Source organism: Gopherus evgoodei, chromosome 2 (genome assembly GCF_007399415.2).
Source record: "Gopherus evgoodei ecotype Sinaloan lineage chromosome 2, rGopEvg1_v1.p, whole genome shotgun sequence".
Classification (NCBI taxonomy): Eukaryota; Metazoa; Chordata; order Testudines; family Testudinidae; genus Gopherus; species Gopherus evgoodei.
The window spans coordinates 297255383-297267999 of record NC_044323.1 but is presented as its reverse complement, the minus strand read 5'-3'; the positions used below and the strand labels follow the sequence as shown (position 1 = coordinate 297267999).

The following is a 12617-nucleotide window of genomic DNA, read 5'->3' as shown; positions in this document are numbered from 1 at the left end:
GGTACACCTGCTCCACTGTGGCCATAGGACTCCCTCCTCCCCCGCCGGGTACACCTCCTCTGCCATGGCCAGAGGATCCTACCTCCCCACAACACTTTCCCCCGCTGTGCTCCATGTTGTGGGCTCTGCAGGATCCATCCCTCATCCCCAGTGTCCTCAGGAGGAAGAAAAGTTTTCCTCCTGGACTGAGGGATTCTCTGTGGATGCAGAACGCACTGCCTCAGAGCTGGGCGTGGGGAGGGGTCAAGAGCAGTGGCTGCAGATCTGCCTAAGAGCAGCGTAATGGGGGAGCACTGGAGAGATACATGGGGGGAGTCCTCCCCCAAAGGCAACTGTGGGCACACCCCACACGCTCATGTGGGGACAGACGGACACAGGGACAGATGGACACACACACCTGGGGACACACACACAAACATACGTGGGGACAAACACATGTATGGACAGACAGACAGATGGACATACTCACACGTAGGGACAGATGGATGGCCAGACACACATGGGGACAGAAAGATGGACACACAGACAGACACTCCCCCCCCCCCCGCCCACGTTCCTGACCCCCGTGGCCCTTGTTGAGGCGATGCTGGGTGACCCACCGGTAGTCCTCAGTCATGTCTCTTGGCTCTGGCAGCCGTGTGGGCGGCCTCAGGGCAGGCCCAGGAAGGATGCTGTCGCCTGAAGGCAAGGGGAGAGGCTGCCCAGCGTCTGCTGCCCTAGGTGCGCTCAGGCAGGGGAGGGGATGTGCGGTGAGCGGGGTTGTTCTGAGATCCCTGAGGGATTCTGGTGCTAGTTTGCACCCAATGCACTGTCTCTTGCTCCTCTGAGGGTTTAGGGCCACATGTCAGCTGTTGCTGCCCTGGCTGGTGGATGGCCTGGGGGCCGTGAGCCTGGCTGTTGATAGGCATGTCCCTCTCTGCAGGCTGTGCGTGCCGCTGCTCCGCTGGAAGCCCAAGAAGGATCAGGACCTGTCTTGGGCACGCCAGGAGAAGGAGGAGGTGATGCCTGGTGGTGGGATGGCAAGCTGCTGGCGCTGCCTTTCCCAGCTCTGGTCCAGAGCACCTGAGTGATAGGCTGAAGCACCAGTCCCCTGGACCAAAGCGCTGGCACTCAGATTCTGCCCTTTCAGAGCTCGCTCGAGCCGGGCTGAGGCGGAAGAGACTGAGAGATGGCCCCTGTTAGTCAGTGAGGACATGGACGGCCCCATGTTCCTCGACTTGCTGCCGGTGCCAGGCAAGCTCACCCCAGCCTCTGCATCTTGCCATCCCCTTGGCCTGGCAACCTGCCCGGGCACAAAATCCAAGCACCAGACACTGGGCACCGGGCCCCCAGCATGGGTCCTCATCTTAGCCCATGGAAAAGGGCTGGCACCAAACCCTGGGCTACAGGCACCTCTGGCCCTCCAGTCCCTTCACAACCCCCAGATCTGGGCAGCTGTCTGCTGTTCCAGCCCCCCACCACAATGGCTGCTGTCATAGGTGGGCTCTGCTGTGTACCAGTGACTGCCTGACAGCTGCAGACCCACTTCCCAAGCCCTACCAGTTCCCCAGGTCGTCGGGTTCCTCAGCCTGCCTGGAACGACCGTGAGCCAGGGCCCCTTTGAACGTTGCAGGCCTGTGCCCAGATGGCTGCGAGGGACCAGGATCTGCTCCTCATTCAGCAGGGGAAGCTCTCCGCTGCCAGGAAGCCCAAGCTGAACAAGAAGCTACGGGACGAGGCCTTTGAACGTTACATGCATCTCGTCTACAGGCAGCCACCGAAGATCCAGGTGACGGTGCGGATGGGGCTGGGGCTGGGGCTGAGGCTGGCTGCAGATAATGGGGCCTGGCCAGACATGCTCTGTGTTCTGGGATTAGCAGCAGTTCTGCCTGGGAAGGGGCTGGCTGGGGGGCTTTGAGACAGACATAGCAACAGCGAGGGGCAGGAACTATCCCATAGGTGGGACCCTCCTTCCAGATGATGTCACGGTGTCCTCTCGCACTGAGGGTACCTGTCCAGGGAAGGGAACCCCCGGTAGTAGGAAAAGGCCGGGAATAGCAGTGGGGGGAGTCAGTCATTAGAAATACAGAGAGCTGGACTTGTGGTGACCAGGAGAACCACATGATGACTCGCCTGCTGGGTGCAAGGGCTGCAGGTCACTCAGACTTATGTGCAGTGCTGGGGAGGAGCTGGTGGTACGTGTAGGTACCAGTGACATAGGGGAAGGCGGGAGAGAGGCCCCAGGGGCCAAATGTAGGCAAGAGATTAACCTCCAGAACCTCCATGGTAGCGCTGTCTGAAATGCTTCCAGTTCCACGCGCAGGGCCGGTTAGACAGAACTGCAGGGTCTCGGTGCACAGATGAGACGATGGGGTAGGACAGTGGGGTTTAGTGTTATCAGGAACGGGGGAAACTTTTGGGAAAGAAGGAGCCTGTATAGGAAGGATGGATTCCAGCTAAACCAAACCGGAGCCAGACCGCTGGCAAGAAAATGCAAAAGGTCAGAACAGTTTTTAAACTAAGAGCTGACAGGTGCAGGGGAACACATGGTTGGACAGACATTCCTTAGGGGAGGATTTATTAAAGGGGTTACGCCATAGCCTAGTAAAGAGGAGAGGCTGGGACCTGATAAATACAGGGAGGAACGGAAGAGAAACAGACAAATGAAACAAAGGCCCTTCAGTTCCAGCACAGGAAGGCCGAGAACTCAAAAGTGACAGATGTGATAAGTGCTTGTATACAAATGCTAAGATGGGTGAACCTGAGTGCCTCGTATGAAACAGCCATGTTGATAGAACAGGCCTGACAGAAACTTGGTGGAATAAGGATAATCAGTGGGACACGGTAATAGCAGGAATGTCAGAGTCAGTTGCGCTGGTGGGGGCGTGGCACTATATATGAAAGAAAGCATGGAGTCAAATTAGTAAAAATCTGAAATGAATCTGACAGTACTTTAGAATCTCTATAGATAGAAATTCCATGCTCGAATAATCAGAATATAGCAGTAGGGATCTATTACCGACCACCTGACCAGGACGGTGCTAGTGACTGTGAAGTGCTCAGAGAGATTAAAGAGGCTCTAAGAATAATGAGGGATTTCAGCTCTCCCCATATTGACTGGGTACATGTCACCTCAGGACGGGATGCAAAGATAAAGTTTCTAGACACCTTAAATGACCGCTGCTTCGAGCAGCTAGTCCCGGAACCCACGAGGGAAGAGGCAATTCTTGTGGCACACAGGATCTGGTCCAAAAGGTGACTACAGCTGAACCAGTCGGTGATAGTGACCATAATGTAATAAAATGTAATATCCCGGGGGGGTTGGGGGAAACACCACAGCAGCGCACCACGGTAGCATTTAATTTCAGAAAGGGGAACTACACACAAATGAGGAAGCAAGTAAAACAGAAATTAAAAGGTACAGCGCAAAAAGTGAAATCCCTGCAAGCTGCTTGGAAACTTTAAAAAAAACAACATTATAAAGGCTCAAATTAAATGCATACCCCTAATTAAAAAACATAGGACTAAAAGTCCCAAAGTGCCGCTGTGGCTAAACAGCAGAGTAGAAGAAGCAGGGAGAGACAAAAAGATGAGAAGTCAAATCCTAGCAAGGAAAATAGAAAGGCACAGAAACCCTTTCAAGTTAAGTGCAAAGTATTCTTAGGCAAACCAAAAAAGAATAATAGCAACTAGCAAAAGACAAAAAACTAATAGAAAAAATTATTTTAACTACATCAGAAGCAGGAAGCTGCCACACAGCCAGTGGGGCCACTGGATGATCGAGGTGCCAAAGGAGCACTCAAGGACAATAAGGCCATTGCAGAGAAGCTACATGAATTATTTGCATCTGTCTTCACGGCTAAGGGAGTGTCACGAACTTCCCGGGCGATGCTCTGCAACTGCTCCCCCTCCCAAAGTCAGTCAGGACTTTGGGGAGCCTCCTCTCCCTTGGAGCATTCAGCATATGCCTCTCTGTGTGCTTCCCAGAGCAAGTCGGCCCCGGGGAAGCCAGACGGTCCTGCACCCCCACCTCGCAGTCAGACGTGACTCTCAGCCAGCCAGTAAAACAGAGGTTTATTTAGACGACAGGCGCACAGTCCAGGACTGGTCTTGCAGGCACAGACAACAGGACCCCCTTTAGTTAGGTCCATCTGGGGCCCCCAGGGAGGCCACAGCCCTGTTGGAAAGCCCAAGCCTCATCGGGGTGTCCCTCTCCGTTTCCCAGCCACCTTCAAACTGAAACTCCCCCCAGCCTTTTTCCTTTGTTCAGCGTCAGAGGTGTCACCTGGCCTTCAACCCCCCTCCTGGGTTCTAAGGCTACATGCTCAGGCATGCTCCCTTCCCCCAGGCAGACAGTCCCATCACAACTCCCCTGCAGCCTTCCCAGGTCAATACTCCCCACTCAGCACTCACATAACACAGCCAGAACATTCCCACTTTCTCACAGGGAGGATCCCACACTTGGGCCATTCTTTTTAGGTGACAAATCTGAGGAACGGTCCCAGACCGAGGTGTCATTAGAGGAGTTTTGGGAACAAGTTGATAAACTAAACGGTAATAAGTCACTAGGACCAGATGGTATCACCCAAGAGTTCTGAAGGAACTCAAGTGTGAATTTGCAGAACTATCAACTGTGGTACGTAACCTATCATTTAAATCAGCTTCTGTACCAGATGACTGGAGCATAGTTAATGTGATGCCAATTTTTAAAAAAAGGCTCCAGTGCGATCCCAGCAACTTGAGTGGTAGGCAAATTGGTTGAAACTATAGTAAAGAACAGAATGATCAGACACAGAGATGAACACGATTTGTTAGGGAAGAGTCAACATGGTTTTTGTAAAGGGAAATCATGCCTCACCCATCTACTAGAATTCTTTAAGAAGGTCAACAAGCATGTGGACAAGGGGGATCCAGTGGATAGATTGTACTTGGACTTTGAGAAAGACTTTGACGAGGTCCATCACCAAAGCTTGTAAACAAAGTAAGTTGTCATGGTGTGACAGTCAGCAGCGACCCCCTAACAGCTAGCAGTTTTATAATAGCTGGCAACACAAATCCTTGTGGTAGCCGAGTCCAGGTCAGCTGTTCTGCCCTCCCGGTCTCCGGATCCATCCATGTAAATGCAAAGATATCACAGTTGTCTTGATCTAGGGGAATAGTGAAAAAGGCATTACACAAGTCTATTACCAAATAGCAAGCAGTACCTGTTGGAATGGCAGTCAGGATAGTGTGAGGATTAGGAACCACGTGTGTCTAGCCTGGATGACTTTATTCACTGCACGCAAGTCCTGGACAAATCAGTATATCAGTTTTCCTTCTGGATCTGTGTCAGGTTTTCTGACTGGCAGAATGGGGGTGTTGAAAGGAGACTTGGTGCGAAGTAGCACTCCCACCCACAGGAATGTGGTGATAAGGTTCCGGAGGCCTATATTGTGAAATTGACAGGTGAACATTATCAAGGGGAGAGATTTCCTTCATTCCTTCCCTTGGGTCCCATAAATGAGACCCATAGACTCATAGACTCATAGACTCTAGGACTGGAAGGGACCTCGAGAGGTCATCGAGTCCAGTCCCCTGCCCTCATGGCAGGACCAAATACTGTCTAGACCATCCCTAATAGACATTTATCTAACCTACTCTTAAATATCTCCAGAGATGGAGATTCCACAACTTCCCTAGGCAATCTATTCCAGTGTTTAACTACCCTGACAGTTAGGAACTTTTTCCTAATGTCCAACCTAAATCTCCCTTGCTGCAGTTTAAGCCCATTGCTTCTTGTTCTATCATTGGAGGCTAAGGTGAACAAGTTTTCTCCCTCCTCCTGATGACACCCTTTTAGATACCTGAAAACTGCTATCATGTCCCCTCTCAGCCTTATCTTTTCCAAACTAAACAAACCCAATTCCTTCAGCCTTCCTTCATAGGTCATGTTCTCAAGACCTTTAATCATTCTTGTTGCTTTTCTCTGGACCCTCTCCAATTTCTCCACATCTTTCTTGAAATGCGGTGCCCAGAACTGGACACAATACTCCAGTTGAGGCCTAACCAGCGCAGAGTAAAGCGGAAGAATGACTTCTCGTGTCTTGTTTACAACACACCTGTTAATGCATCCCAGAATCACGTTTGCTTTTTTTGCAACAGTATCACACTGTTGACTCATATTAAGCTTGTGGTCCACTATGACCCCTAGATCTCTTTCTGCCATACTCCTTCCTAGACAGTCTCCTCCCATTCTGTATGTGTGAAACTGATTGTTCCTTCCTAAGTGGAGCACTTTGCATTTATCTTTATTGAACTTCATCCTGTTTACCTCAGACCATTTCTCCTATTCGTCCAGATCATTTTGAATTTTGACCCTGTCCTCCAAAGCAGTTGCAATCCCTCCCAGTTTGGTATCGTCTGCAAACTTAATAAGCGTACTTTCTATGCCAACATCTAAGTCGTTGATGAAGATATTGAACAGAGCCGGTCCCAAAACAGACCCCTGCGGAACCCCACTTGTTATACCTTTCCAGAAGGATTGGGAGCCATTAATAACTACTCTCTGAGTACGGTTATCCAGCCAGTTATGCACCCACCTTATAGTAGCCCCAACTAAATTGTACTTTCCTAGTTTATCTATAAGAATATCATGCGAGACTGTATCAAATGCCTTACTAAAGTCTAGATATATCACATCCACCGCTTCTCCCTTATCCACAAGGCTCGTTATCCTATCAAAGAATGCTATCAGATTAGTTTGACACGATTTGTTCTTTACAAATCCATGCTGGCTATTCCCTATCACCTTACCACCTTCCAAGTGTTTGCAGATGATTTCTTTAATTACTTGCTCCATTATCTTTCCTGGCACAGAAGTTAATAAGTCCATGCATATAATATGGACGTCTCCTCTGGCATTTTATCACCTCACTCATCCCTTGTAAAAATCTCTGAATGCCAGGGGGCACTAGTAAGCTTTACATCACACTTGTTTGCTGTTACATACTGTGGGGGTATCTTAAACAATACCCACGCCATGGGACATTTGAATGCATCCCACTGGCGGTGCCGGGGCCGGATATTTGGCAACTCCAAACATTGAGATGTTAGCATTAGAGGGGCAGCTGTGTTAGTCTGGATCTGTAAAAGCAGCAAAGAATCCTGTGGCACCTTATAGATTAACAGACGTTTTGGAGCATGAGCATGAGAGCCCTGGTCTGTATTTTATTTGTGGCCATAATGCTTATAAAGCTCTCCTGGTGTGGTGCCAGAGTATTACTAGACGTTCAAGTAGCACCACACTAGACTCACGGCAAATCCTCAACCTGGGGACTTATTCTCACAAACTCTTCATGCCCTTGAAAGGGGCTCGGGTTAAATGTGCCGAAAACCCCCTAGTAATGAGGCAAACAGGATTTCATTCCTTTATACGTGGACTAATTCCTGGACTGAGGGTGACGGAGCTGGAAAGGGCAGTGGTAAACATTTCTGCAGAACTTGAAAAAGCAGCTAATGCTTCCTTGGACGCGTTCCAAAAGTTACAATGAGAAATTGATGACATAGCAGAAGTAACACTACAAAATAGGTGTGTGCTAGATGCCATGAATGCTGAAGTAGAGGGGGCCTGTGCTCGCATTGGGGAAAGATGCTGTTTTTATATTAATCGCTCTGGTTTAATTGAGGAGGATTTGCAGGCCATCAAGGATGCAGCTGTTGTTTTCCACACTGTATCTCTTGATCATACCCTTAATTTTGAGGACCTCCTCCCAGACCTTGGGTCATGGTTTACTGGCCTTTTCTGTAAAATTGTCGAAATGGATTATTTTCTTTCTTTTCTTTCTATGTGTCGTTTGGGTAATGTTGCAATGTGCAAAATGTTTGTGTAATGCTGTGACTAAGGGCTCTACTGTCTGTAGGAGAATACAATATCTCTCCCTCCAGCTTGATCGCAAATTGCGTAACGGGCCTGACAATTTGGATTATCAGGCCCGAAGGGGGGACTGTGAAAGTCAGCAGCGACCCCCTAACAGCTAGTAGTTTTATAATAGCTGGCAACCATTAGGGGAAATTGGATATCTCACGAACGCAGTAGCCTGAACTTCTGAACTGTCTTCCCTTATCAGTCTTGAGGCAGTTGAAGCTGGTCCTAAGCCAGTTTTTGCTGAGCAGATTGCAGAAGTGCAGGGTTTGCTAACCACCAATCAAATGCTAGCACGACCGAAGCTTGCATGTGAGTGTGTATAAAAGATTCTTGGTTTTTGTATGAAGTAGAGTTTTTTTATACCAAGGTACAGAACTCTCCTTTCTTCTGCAGAATAAAGCAACCTTTCCTTATCCCTGTCTGGCTGTCATTGGCTCTCAGCTAGGCGGACCTGACATTTCGGTAACAATGGGATAAGAGGGAAGGTTCTCTCATGGAACAGCAGCTGGTTAAAAGATAGGAAACAAAGGGTAGGAATAAACAGTTAGTTTTCAGAATGGAGAGAGGTAAATAGTGTTGTCCCTCAGGGGTCTGTACTGGCCCAGTGCTGTACAACATATTTATAAATGATCTGAAAAGAGGGATAAACAGTGAGGTGGCAAAATTCACAGATGATATAAAATTTCTCAAGATAGTTAAGTCCAAAGCAGACTGCGAAGAGCTGCAAAGGGATCTCATAAAACTAGGTGTCTGGGCAACAAAATGGCAGATGAAATTCAATGTTGATAAATGCAAAGTGATGCACATTGGAAAACATAATCCCAACTCTACATATAAAATGATGGGGTCTGAATTAGCTGTTACCACTCAAGAATGATCTTGGAGTCATTGTGGATAGTTCTCTGAAAACATCCACTCAATGTGCAGCAGCAGTTAAACAAGTGGAAAGAATGTTAGGAGCCATTAGGAAAGCATCAGATAATAAGACGGAACATGTAATAATGGTGATATATAAATCCATGGTTTGCCCATAGCTTGAATACTGTGTGCAGGTCTGGTCACCCCATCTCAAAAAAGACATTTGAGAATTGGAAAAGGTTCAGAAAAGGGCAATAAAAATGATTAGGGTATGAAACAGATTTCATATGCAGAGAGATTAAAGACTGGGACTTTTCAGCTTGGAAAAGAGACGACTAAGGGGGATATGCTAGAGGTCTGTAAAATCATGCCTAGGGTGGAGAAAGTGAACAGGCAAGTGTTATTAATCCCTTCTCATAACACACAAACGGGTCACCTGATGAAATTAAAAGGCAGCAGGTTTAAAACAAACCAAAGGCAGTATTTCTTCACACAGCTCAGTCAACTTGTGGAACTCATTGTCGGGATGCTGTGAAGATCAAAACTATAACTGGGTTAAAAATATAGATACATTCATGGAGGACCAATGACTGTTGACCAAGATGGTCAGGGATACAACCCCATGCTCTGGGTGTCCCTAAACCTCTGACTGGCAGAAGCTGGGAATGGGCGACAGGGGATGGCTCAATTGATGATTCCCTGTTCTGCTCATTTCCTCTGGAGCCTCTGGCACCCACCACTGTTGGAAGACAGGACACTGGGCTACCTGGCTATTGGTCTGACCCAGTGGCCATTCGTACTAAGCACAGTTCCTTGGGATTGACACTGACGGCTGTGCCATGCCGGTGACTGCCCCTGGGCGGGGGGGCCAAGGGAGTGCTGTGGTGCAGGCCAGCTTTCACTTTACAGCATCTGTGTGTCGGGAGCCCATGGCTCGCTGGGGAGCTGGCCCCAGTGTGCTCAGCTTGATGCATTCGAACACCCTCCATGGGCAAGCTGAGCGTGGAGTGCGTGACGTGGCCCTGGTCTCCGCTTGCAGGGGCTGGCACGCTCTGCAGTGAGGGCCTCATGGCAGTGCCATGCCCGATGTGTGTGCGTGGAGAGCACAGCACGTGAGTGGCTGCCCGGGCCCCCTCCAGGCTGAGCACCTCACCGTGCAGCGTGGTGCTGCAGGCAGATTTCAGCTGGTGCCCGTGGCAAAGGCAGAGCTGGCTAACAGCTCCCCCCGCCTTTCCACGCAGATCCCCCACAACGATTCCTTTGATGCAGACTTGGTTCTGGAGGCCTGTCTCCTTGGCCCACTGGTACCGAACCTCTACGGCCCAGCTGCTTCTCACATGTTCCTAGGGGCATTCCCCGACGGTGCCGAGGAGAACGCAGAACGTCCGATGCTCGAGGTAAACGCATGCCACCAAGCTGGTAGGTCAGCTGCGTGCAGCCTTGCCCTGCCAAAGGCCCACAGCCCTCCCACTTGGGCTAGCGCCATGGCACAGACGGGCGTGAGGACACATGGGCTTGTCAGAGGCATGCCAGGACCCCGGTGCTCCTGTCTCCCAGCACCAGGCGTGCTGTCTCCACCCTAAGTGGAGAGGTGACAGGTGACCCACCCCAGTGCACTGAGCATGGGGTTACGCAGGAGCTGTGAGCTCCTGGGTCTCAAAGCCTTCGGGGCCCCCTGGCTCTTCCCAGTCCCTGCCCCCATTCTGCTTTTCTCACCTTGTTCCTTTCCGGCTCTCTGAATGTGGGGGGCAGTGGCTGTGTCTGCCCCAGGCAGCGCAGTGGGGCGTTGTCCTTGGAGTGGGGCTGTGGGACTGTGGTTGTGGGTCCAGGCCAGTGTGTAGATGGCAGCGATACAGTGTCTGGCAGTGCCAGTGGGGCCGGGTGCGTCAGGCAGGGGCTGGCTGCTGCTGTGTGAGGGGTGTCGTGGCTGGATGAGCACTGGCAGAGGTGTGTGTAGCAGGCTGTCATGGGATCAGGAATAGACTCTGTGGCAACAGGCCCAGGGCCCCACAGGTCTGGTCCAAGTACCAACCCAGCAGGGGTATTTCCCATAGCCTCCCCTGGTGTCTCTTCCCACGCCTCTCCCTGGCCTGCCTGTCGCTGTGCTTTGGACACACAACCCATAACAACCCTACTCCTGAGGGCATTCTACACCAAAAAATTAAAAATTCTGTGCACAAAAATAAAAATTCTGCACACAATATTTTAAAATTCTGCAAATTTTATTTGTCAAATAAATGTGGTGGCTCCAGCCTGGCACTGGCTGCCCAGAGGTGGGAGATCACTGTGCAGCTCCCCCTGCCCCTCCCCACACCCGGGACACATACTCCTTGGTGAGGCTGCACCCAACCCTGACATAGCGCAGGGACCAGGCCTGCCCTAGAAACTCCCCAGGGCCCTGCCCCTCAGTGCCAGGTGCACCGGGGTGGGCAGGCAGGCTCAGCAAGGCAGGATCCAAGTATGGAGGGGCTCGGTGTGGGGGGATCCAGGTGTGGGGTGAGATGGTTCTGTGTGGGGCAATCTGGGTGTGGGAGGATCAGCGGGGGATGCAGGTGCAGGGAGGATCTGGATGCACAAGGGCTTGTTGGGGGGAGGGGTTCTGGGTGCACGGTAATAGGACTCTGCAGGGGGGTCGAGATGACGGTGGTTGGGCTCAGTAGGGAGGGTCTGGGTATGGAGGGGCTTAGTGGGGGGGTCCAGATGCTAGAGGAGTGGGGCTGAGTGCGGTGGGGATCCAGGTGCAGTTGGTTGGGGCTCAGTGGGGCTGGGATCCGGGTGTTGGTGGCTCGTCAGGGTGGTCCAGGTGCAGGGGGAGTAGGGGTCATTGAGGGGGTTCTGAGTACGGGGGGGGGTGAGGCTCAGCAGGAAGGTTTGAGTATGAGGACGTCTGGATGCATGGGGTTGGGTGGATGGAGCAGCTCCCTGTACAGGGAACCCTCACCCTGCAGCTGAGGAGCACTGGGTGCAGGACGTGTATATGTGTGGGGAGTTTGCAGAGTTTCCTGCAGCTGGGGGAGAAATCTGGGGGTGAGTCTGACCCAGCTCTGGATGCCGTGCAAGGGACGAGAAAGTCCCCTCCTCCACAGCCTAGCCAGGAGTAGCAGCTGAGCCTGGCACAGGGTAGGAGCCACCAGCTGGGTCTTCCCCATTCCCGCCCCCTGCCCCACAGTGATTTTACCTCTCTGCTGGCTGCCCTGGACACCCAAAACATTCTGCTGGGGAGGGTCACATGACTGGTCTTGTGGCTTCTCTTTGCTTCCCTGTCAGAAAGTCATTTTTCTGCGGGGAAGCAAATAAATCTGTGGGAGACATAAATTCTACACATGAACAGTGGTGCAGAATTCCTCCAGGAGTAAAACCCCACTGCACAAAGCTGCAGGTGCCCCCCAGAGCATGGGCGGCTGCCGGGCGGTTTGGCCCACGTGGGTGCTTCCTGCCCTGCTTTGGAAGCTCCTGTGTTGGTGTCTGGCCGTGGTGCACCAGGCAGCCATGCTGATGCAGCACATGGGACCCTGTAATGTGCACATTTACGCTGAGCTCCTGTGTCCCCCAGGCTCCCGTGGCAGATGGGGTTTGCCAAGAGGACGCCCTGGAGCCTCGCGCAGGCCGGGACTCACGTTTAGCACTTCCAACCCCCAGTGCTTCTAAAGGGCTGGAAGACTCCCTGCGCCACTCCTCGCTGGCAAGGATCCGGAGTCAGATATCCCAGGTGAGGGCTTGGATCGACGTCGAGCAGGCTCGGGCAAGGCAGCAGGTCCGCTGCCGGTTCAGATCTCACCTCTGGGCTGGCTGGGGTAGGGGATCCAAGGGGTTGGCTGAGGAGCAGGGGCTCTCTAGCCTCGTGGCTGGCAGGCTGGCTGGGGGGAAAGGGAGTGCT

At 51.6% G+C, this 12617-nt stretch overlaps 1 protein-coding gene across 4 annotated transcripts in view; it reads left to right on the top strand.

Annotated features, from left to right (window-relative positions):
• LOC115647224 (WD repeat-containing protein 97-like) overlaps positions 1 to 12617 on the top strand; it is a 31173-nt gene that overhangs the window by 15277 nt on the left and 3279 nt on the right. For 2 of the 4 annotated variants that reach the window (XM_030554062.1, XM_030554061.1), the window contains exons 12-15: positions 923 to 998; positions 1613 to 1774; positions 9982 to 10137; positions 12294 to 12449. In XM_030554062.1, the coding sequence (XP_030409922.1) occupies positions 923 to 998; positions 1613 to 1774; positions 9982 to 10137; positions 12294 to 12449 (550 nt within the window). The other 2 variants (XM_030554063.1, XM_030554064.1) reach the window with 2 other exon arrangements.